At 56.7% G+C, this 9,186-nt stretch overlaps 1 protein-coding gene across 1 annotated transcript; it reads right to left on the reverse strand.

Annotated features, from left to right (window-relative positions):
• Positions 1 to 232: 232 nt before the first annotated feature.
• On the reverse strand, positions 233 to 7,080 carry FXYD2 (FXYD domain containing ion transport regulator 2). The gene is made up of 5 exons (XM_060105264.1): positions 7,062 to 7,080; positions 2,184 to 2,222; positions 1,917 to 1,991; positions 420 to 456; positions 233 to 257 (listed from the first exon to the last, which is right to left on the reverse strand). Exons 1-5 carry the CDS (start codon positions 7,078 to 7,080, stop codon positions 233 to 235), a joined length of 195 nt encoding a protein of 64 aa, XP_059961247.1.
• Between the last annotated feature and the right edge of the window lie 2,106 nt (positions 7,081 to 9,186).

A 9,186-nucleotide genomic window follows, 5' to 3' on the forward strand; every position in this document is an offset into this window, starting at 1 on the left:
GGCCCGTGAGCCATGGCCGCTGAGCCTGCGCGTCCGGAGCCTGTGCTCCGCAACGGGAGAGGCCACAACAGTGAGAGGCCCGCGTAATAAAAAAAACACATGAGGGTGACAGACGCCTGGCTGATGGATGAAAGACCCTGACGTCCTTCCCAGCTCGTCCCCACCTCTTCCTTATTATCCACAGCCATCCCCGGCCACCCCCCTTGCCCGCCCCTCGCAAACCTACCTCTCGTTACAGCTCATCTTCGTGAACTTGCCTGGGATGGAGGGAAGCAGACAGGTAAGTTGGCGGGGGGCGGTGGGTTCAGGGGTCCCCGAAGTTGTAGACCCTCCTCACAGGCCTCAGTGACCAAACTCCTCCACACGCTCCTCCCACCCCTGCCCCGCCCACCCCATCAGTCACCCAGGCAGGCACGCACCGGTGCTTCTTCCTGCCCCCGCAGCGGAATCGTCTGCCTTAAAGAGAGACAGGAGGTTAGTTTTCCAAGGAGACCCTCTCTGCCCTGGAGGACTCGGCTCTGTACTCCCTCCTCCCTCCCACCTGCCTGTACCGCTTGGTGTCTGCCTTGGAGGCCACAGTTGACTGTCTCTCTCTATATAGGGCTGCACCATAAGCATTCAGAAGCCCAAGTCAGTCAATTGGTCAGTCAACAAACATTCACTGCAGTGACTCCGTGGGGGACTGTGAGTGCACTGAGAGTGGTGCTGAGCCTGGGCCATTGTGGTGCCCCCTGCGTGGTGCTGGGCATGCAGAAGCTGCTCAAGAAGCTCTTGGAGAAGAATGGCAGGAAGACCAGAGCCAAGACCCCTGCTCCTGTCCATTTGCCTTCCACCTCCCACATGCTCAACACTGCCACCAGGGAGCCTCCAGGGGAATCGGGGAGACTGGCCACGTCTGCAAAGTGCAGCCGTCAGGAGGTGGGGCACCACCCATGGATGTGTTAGAATCCCAGGACACAGAGGTATATCTGCTACATTCTCTCTCTTCTTTTCATTTGTGTGTTTCTGTATACGTTTCTTCTGGTTGCACCTGAACAAGTCCACGAGCATTTATTAAGCTCCTGCTGTGTGCCTGCTGGGGCTGGAGCTGGAGCCAGGACCCTTTTCTCCCCTAGAACATCCCATGCCTATGCTGGATCCTTCTGAGTGCTTTCTTGGCTGCTGTGTCTTTGGCTGCCAGCCCTAACCTTCTGAGGCGAGTGGGATCATCCCCATTTAACAGATGAGCAAACTGAGGCCCAGAGAGTAGGGGATCCATGGTAAACTAACAGGGGTGCCTAAGGCCTCTGGCTGCCAGGCACGGTTGCCTTCTGGCAGCAGGCAGGGGGTTGGGGGAGGTGGTTGCGGCTGAACCCGCTCCGCTTCCTATTCAGCTACAGAACCTCAGGCAGCTTGCTGCACCTCTCAGGGTGGGTCTGGTTTTTCATCCGCAAAATGGTGACATTGGTGGCCATCCCTCAGTGTTGCCAAGAGGATTGAATGGGCCGAGATGTAGCTCAAGCCAAGAAAGCGTCCAGATCTGGGGGAGGGGGTGTCCAGTGGAGGCTGGTTCCCTCCCTTCGCCTGGCTCCACGTGCACTGGAGTTTCCCAGGGCCGCTGAAAGCCAGCTCTCCCATCTCCACAGCCTTCCCCCCAGCATCCACTGGAGCCTGCACTGGAGGAAGAAGGAACCTCCTGGGTGGTCTGAAGACCAAGCAGTGGGGCATCCAAGACTCCTCTTTTCATCAAGGTGGCCCTCCGTTTCCACATCCTGCGTGGGGGAGGGGAGGGGATCCTAGAAACTCACTTCCCCCTTCCGGGATCTGGGAAGGGGGCGAGAGGGCTCTCCCCGCCACACCTGGGAAGCCAGTGCGCTCAGTGGCTTTGAGATGTGTCCCCAGCAGCACCCCACTTCCCACACGAAGGCCTCACTTACTGAGGATGATGATAAGCCCCACGATGAAGGCCAGGGCAGCGAAGATCAGGCCCCCGTTGCGGACAGTCTCATAGTCTGAGGGAGGAGAGGGCAAGGAAGTGGAATGAGTGATCCCAGACCCCTCCCTGCAGCCAACCTGGCAGCAGCCCTACAGTAACTGGCGAAGGTGGGGGACGCATAACCCAGGGCTGGGAGAGGCCAGGAACCAGGGTTACATGGCGGGGGGGTGCTCAGGAAGGGTGCGGAGGAGGGGCCCACCAGGCTCACCATAGGAGAATGGGTCCACATCCTCCTTGGGGCTGCCACCTGAGGAGAGAGCCAGAAGTGGGTGAAGGGTGAGTCACCGACAGTGGTGTGTTTCAGCCACAGAAACAGTGGAACCCCCATCCTTCCCATCCCAGCACCCCCAGGGGTCCAAGGGGGCCAGGCGAGGCTGGTGGAGAGACATCCACGAGCAGGGGCTGGTGAGTCTGCTAATGCCGCTGCCCCCACTGCCCTAGGTGGCTCCCAGCAATCGGCTTGGGACCAAATACTGTGCCTCCAAAGCAGGGACCCACGATGCCTGTGGAGGCCTCTGGCACGTCTGGTAGGGGCTGGTTCCTTCCTCTCCTTGCTTCATACAAAAGTAAGAAAAGGCCAACAGAGGCATCTCCCATAAGACTCACCAGCAACCTCTCTCCATATAAATAATCAACTACAAGGTACTTGGCAAATATTTGTGAAGTGAATGGATGAATAAATAAATAAATAGAACCTTAACATTCACTGAACAGAAGGAGGAAACTGAGGCCCAGTTTGAAGACTTGTCTAAAGTCCCAATAAAAGTTAGAGGCAGAACTGGGTCTTGGACCCATGTTTCTAGATTCTTCTCTCCTACGTTGCTATCCTCAGGAGGAAGCAAATTTATTTCAGAAGCATTAATATATTGTGCTTACCATGTGCCAGGCTGAGGCTAACAAAGCAGTAGCTCATTTAACCATTGTAACAACCCTATGAGGCATTAATATTCTTCCAATATAATCCATGAGAAGATGGAGGCACAGAGGGACAAAGCAACTCACCCACAGTCACACAGCTAGAGAAGGGTCGAGCTGGGAATGAACCCAGGCAATTGGTTGTTAAGAATCTAGGTGCTGGGCCTCCCTGGTGGCGCAAGTGGTTGAGAGTCCGCCTGCCGATGCAGGGGATACGGGTTCGTGCCCCGGTCTGGGAGGATCCCATATGCCGCGGAGCGGCTGGGCCCGTGAGCCATGGCCGCTGAGCCTGCGCGTCCGGAGCCTGCGCGTCCGGAGCCTGTGCTCCGCAACGGGGGAGGCCACAACAGTGAGAGGCCCGCATACCGCAAAAAAAAAAAAAAAAAAAAAAAAAAAGAATCTAGGTGCTTAACCCCTTTGCTGGGCTGCCTGTCACGTGGTCAGGAGGAAGGAGACATTTCAAGGCCAACTGGTTCAGTCCAGTCTCCAGCCCCAAGCAGATATCATGGCTCTGCTTCCGGCCCTGTAAACTGAGCACACTCACTGTTGGGCAGCTGGAGGGCACCTGGCCAGAGCTTTTCTGCCACGGCTAGGGTGGCCCCTTTTTTCTGCCCTACTTGAGCCCCTTCTTGGCACGAGGGAAGCAGTGCCCAAGGTCAAAGGAACGCACCAGTTGGCACCTCCCAGGCTGTGCTGAGCTGTGCCTGGGCCGTGGGGCCCGGTGAGCCCAGCTGTCCTGGTGGTACACCTGCCCTAGGCCAGGAGAGAACAGGCTAGAAGGGGTCTGCTCCTGGGCCTGTAGGGCCTGAGGCCAAGGGAGCCTAGGGGGGGCCCAGGCACCCGTCACCATGCAGAAGGCCTCCGACGTTGTCTCCCCAGATTCGGTTCAGGTCTTGTTCAAGGTCACATGGGGCATTAGTGTCACACAGCTCCCCTCACCATACCAGGAACCCGTCTCCTCCCTGACCACTGCGTCTTGAGCCATCGGATGAGCCAGCCCTCACCCTAAGCCCTCATCTTTTCTAGATCTGGCTCTAAGACCACCACAGACAACAGAAGGCCCACTGGATTCCAGGCCTGATCACCCTCGTTCGCAGGATGACTTCTGGGCGCGTGTCGTGAACCTGGGGGCTCTCACCCCAAAGCCAGCCTGAGAAGGCTGGGCAGAGGGGCCCACTCCTGCCCCAGCCAGCCTGACCCCCATCTGCCTCCTGCTCTGAGCTTAGACAGTCCCAAAGATACATGGAACCAGGACCGATGCATGCCAGAAAGTCAAGATAGAAGCTCACCACTCCCTACCCCCCAGCAGCTCCTACTTGGCACCCAAGGTTCCACCATTCAAGCTAGATTTCTTTGGAGTTAAGGTGGGATCCTCTTTTAAAAGCAAATTTTCTTAGCGGGAAGGCTGGCACGGGAGGAGGCAGGGGCGGTGGGTACTCTTGGAAGGCAGGGGTGCCAGGAGGCGGAAGAGTGGGGTCCTGCTCACCCTCCAAAGATGGTCCGAGGCACCTAATGCTTCACACGCACACACACACACTCACCGTCATCTGTCGACAACCCTGCCATGTCCCCCCGCAGACCGGGCACGTCCCACTGCCCTCTTCCCGCTGCCTCTGCTTCGGGGAGAGTGCCTGGCTGTGGGGTGGCCAGGGATGGGGGAGACATTAAACATTAACAGTGCCAGGTAATATTTACCCTGGTCACAAGAAAGGCCCTGGTGTGGATAGTGGGGCTCCTGCTGAGGCATGAGGAGGTGCACGGGCAGCAGGGGCAGGGAGGAGTTGGCCGGCTTTCCAAACCCTCCCCAAGGAAATTTCCAGAGAGAAGTGCGGGGGACAGATCAGCCGTGGTGTCCTTCCCCCAGCCGGAGAGGTCATGGCTGGGGCTGTGACAATGGGGAAGTGGGAGTTTCGAAATATATTCCGTGTATATTACAGCCTGGGGGGCAAGGTCGGGGGTCCCATGGAGGGCCCTGACCCTAGCAGTGGCCCACCTCACCCACCGCTATGGAGATGGTTGTTTTGGCTGATGTGTCTTGTCTGGCACTCAAGGCTCCTCTGCGGTGGTCCCAGGGTACCCGGCCCCTCCCGCCTCACAGCCCATCTGAGCCCCCCATGCACGTTCACACCTCCAGGCCTTCGCTGCCTGGGAACGCCCTTTCCTCTGTTATCTTCTTCATCCATCCAGGCTGCATCTAACAGCTCACACCTCAGTCAGTGTCATCCCTAACCAACCCCTCGTCTCCTGCAGCCTCTGGCAGTTTCCTTCTCCAGCCATGAAGCACAGCTTCCGTGCCAGTTTCCCACTGTTACACGGTAGGCTCCCTCGGGAGGGACCAAGCCCTGCCACAGGGAGAGCTCCTTGTTTTCATGATTTGCAAAACACGTTCCTATTAGTTCCTTGCACTTTGTGTTATTTCCCCATTTTACAGATGAGGCATCTGAGGCACAGAGAGGGTAGGGCCCTGGCTCAAGGGCACAGAGCGGTGAGAGGCAAGGTGGAGACTGAGAGCCACACCCTCAGCTTTAGGAATCAGGAAATTTCCCACACTTCCAAGGCCTCCTCCCCCCTCTACTGTGGCCCCACTCACTTTGGGGACCGCAGCACTGGGTACTCCATGGATGCTCATATTCCTGGCTGAGTTCTAATCAATCGAATTGGCTTCTAGAAGAGGCTGATGCTCAATTGTAGCCAAAGGGCCAAGGTCAGCAGTCAGTGTCCATCAGGGGTGGGTTAGTCCTTCAAAAGGACTCCATCTATTAATCTTCCTGGAGCAGTGGCAGGGGATCAAGGTTTGAGTGCATTTCCTGGCTCCTCCACTTGCTAAGTATATGGCCTCTGTCAAGTTACTTAACCTCTGTGTGCCTCAGTCTCCTCATCCGTAGAATGGGTTGTGATGAGGAGAAAGTGAGATAATGTGGTAAAGGGTATGGCAGGGGGCCTGGTACACAGTAAGTGTCATTATTGTTACTGTCATACACTGTCAGACCCAGAAAAGCCAACCACCTTCCAGCAAAATGAACATGAGGGTGAGATGGAAAGGGGAAATGTCACGGCCTGCAGACCAGGAGCCGAGACACCCATTCAGCTCTTCTGCTTTCAGGGCCAAGTGATGAATATTCATGAAAATACAACAGAGCTAACATTTGGTAGGGGCTGAGCATGTGTCAAGTTCTTGCATGCATTGTCCTGCTGAATGCACGCTTGCTCCATTCCACAGATAAAGAAACTGAGCTGGTCATTGACTCCACAATGACCCTGAAGGTGGCCAGGGCAGCGCCATGATCCCCACTGGGCAGCCCAGGAAGACTGAGGGCAGGGAGATTGAGGGACTTGCCTGAAACACCCAGTCAGGGACAAAACCAGAGCTAGAAAGCCCCCATGGCTGTACTCCCAAAACTCCTGGGGCCCTCCACACAGACACTGGTACCTCCTTATTATACATTATCTTGGTATCTTAGTACATTTTGTCTATCTTTGTAAGCCACTGTGGATTCTTTCTGGAGTATAAAAATAGGTAGAAAGTTGATAGATAGATAGATAGATAGATAGATGATAGATGCATGACTATGATAGATGATAGATGATGATGATGATGAAGATGATAGATGGATAGATAGGTAGATAGATAGGAGATGATAGAAGACAAGAGAAATAGGGAAAGCAAATCAGTAGCTGCATTTTTAACTCTATATGCAAGGCTCTGTTCTAAACACTTTACAAAAATTAACTCATTTAATCATCACAGCAACTCTATGAGGCAAGGAAGGCATTAGTATCATCCCCATTTTATAGATGAAGAAACTGAGGTACAGAGAAGTAAAATAACTTGCCAGAGGTTAGGCAGCTACAAAGTGGGGGAACCAAGCTCTGAACCCAGCAGTCTGGCTTCAGAGTTCCTGCAGACGGACAGACAGACAGATGGACACACCGACAGAAAGGGGGCTGTTGCACAAGTTGCCTTCCCAGCTCTTGCAGCTCAGAGATGCTGGAAGCAGAGATGACGGCACGCCCAGGACCCATACCGAGATGCCCTTGTTTAGAAATCCCTCCTCTCCTTGTTTCTGCTTTTCCTGTGCTCCTGGGGAGCTGGGGGTGCACTTGAAAGTGATGGGGTGGACACCTGTGTCAGAGTCTGAGCAGGTGGGGGGATGGGGTTCAGGGGACTCACCCAGGTACCACCTGTCCATGGCAGGAGCTGCTGGCTGTGTCCTCAGTGGAAGAGAAAGTTATGAGGTGCTAGTGACCCAGGGCCTGGATGGGAAGAGTGGCCCTCCCTCCACACCCCAGCCGAGCCCACGGGCAGGAAGAGACAAAGGCAGGGAGGAGGGACTGGCAAGGGAGCCCTCGTCTCGTGCCTACCTGCCTACCTGCCTACTTGCCTGCCTACCTGCCTACCTACCTGCCTACCTGCCTGCCTGCCTGCCTGCCTACCTACCTGCGTGCCTGCCTGCCTGCCTACCTGCCTACCTGCCTGCCTGCCTGCCTTCCTACCTGCCTACCTGCCTACCTGCCTACCTACCTGCCTGCCTGCCTGCCTGCCTACCTGCCTGCCTGCCTGCCTGCCTGCCTACCTACCTGCCTGCCTGCCTGCCTGCCTGCCTGCCTGCCTGCCTACCTGCCTGCCTGCTGGCTTGCCTGTCTGCCTGCCTACCTGCCTGCCTGCTGGCTTGCCTACCTGCCTACCTGCCTGCCTGCTGGCTTGCCTGCCTGCCTGCCGGGGCAGGCTGGGCCAGAATCCACGTGAGAGTGGGGGAGATTCTCTGACCTCCACAGTGATCTGAGGAAGGGGGAAGCTGTGAGCCACAGAACGCAGTGGGAGCGGGAAGGCGGAGCACTGGGGAGAGGTGCCACAGCCAGCAGCCTCCGTGCAGCCCAAGGTGCCTGCAAAGGTCACCAGGAGCCAGGAGGGCACTGGCTGGGGCCACAGCCTGTGGAATCAGAGCCCTTGCTCTCCACCTGCCCTTGAGGCAGCTGAGGGAGACACTCAGGGGCACGTGTGGGTTCCCCCGGGCCTTTACTCAGCGACACCTCACTCCTCCAGCCCAGTCAGGCCTTGGCCCTGATGATCCTGCCTCGAGGGCTTGTTCTCGAGCTAGGAGTCCCCTGGGACTGGGCAGACCTGCAGCAGGTCCTTGGAAGCTGCCCTGGGTGGGGAGGGAATGTTTCCAGGCCACGGCCCGGGGCCGAGGCACCAGCTGCAGCCTCCTGTGTCACCCCGGGACCTGGGCAGAGATGGGGAGCCGGTGTGTGACCCACCCTTCCTCAGCTGGGACCCCCCACTTAGCCCCCAGTGACTTACCTGAGTCTATGATGTCAGATCCGCCCAGCGGCCCAGCAGGAGATACCAACAGCTTAGCGAGGCCTCTGAGGGCTGCCGGTTGGTGCCGCAGTGCGGGGTGGACAGAAGACAGCACTTCCAGCGGGAAGGCAGGTATGGAGGGCCGGCCTCCCAGCTGGAGCCAGGAGCCAACAGTGGGAGCGGGAAGGCAGAGCCAAGACCCTGTTCCCTGGCCCCTGAGGCCCCTGACAGGGCCTGGAGCAAGGCTGCAGTAAGCACTCTGACCAAGGGGGCAAGTGGGGTGGGGGGGGGGAATGAACTGGGGGATTGGGATTGACACATATACACTATTAATACTATGTATAAAATAGACAGCCAATGAGAACCTACTGTATAGCACAGGGAACTCTGCTCAGTACTCCGCGGTGACCTAAATGGGAAGGAAATCCAAAAAAGAGGGGCTATATGTATACGTATAGCTGATTCACTTTGCTGTACAGTATAAACTAACACAGTACTGTAAAGCAACTACACTCCAATAAAAAAAATAAAATATAAGTGGCCACAGAGAAAGAAAAAAAATAAGCAGTCTGTGTGGCTCACTTGGGACCACAGGATCGTCCTCAGATCCCTTCCTTGTGGGTCGCCCTGCTTGGCCATCCCAACACAGACACTGAAAAGCAGGGTCTGGCCCCAGACACTGACCCTTGGCTCTGGTCAGATGACACGAACCACTCTGTCCCTCCTTAGCAAAGCTTCCTGCCCTGAGTGGGTGACTCACGACACCCCCTCAGAGCTGCCCGGGCTGGAAAACACTCTGGAAATAGAGACAGGCAGGCCTGGAGGGGTTTGTCTGACTGGGCTGAGATCTGTCCTGGGGGGCCACCCCCCGCCAGCAGGTAGCCCTGCCTCCAGGCCCCTCGTCCCTTCCCCACGAGGCAGGGGCCCACCTGCCCAGGGACCCAGCTTCTCACAAGACCAGGCCTAGTCACATGTTCCCAAGTGGAAAACTGCG

The sequence above is a fragment of the Mesoplodon densirostris genome, chromosome 7 (genome assembly GCF_025265405.1).
Source record: "Mesoplodon densirostris isolate mMesDen1 chromosome 7, mMesDen1 primary haplotype, whole genome shotgun sequence".
Classification (NCBI taxonomy): Eukaryota; Metazoa; Chordata; class Mammalia; order Artiodactyla; family Ziphiidae; genus Mesoplodon; species Mesoplodon densirostris.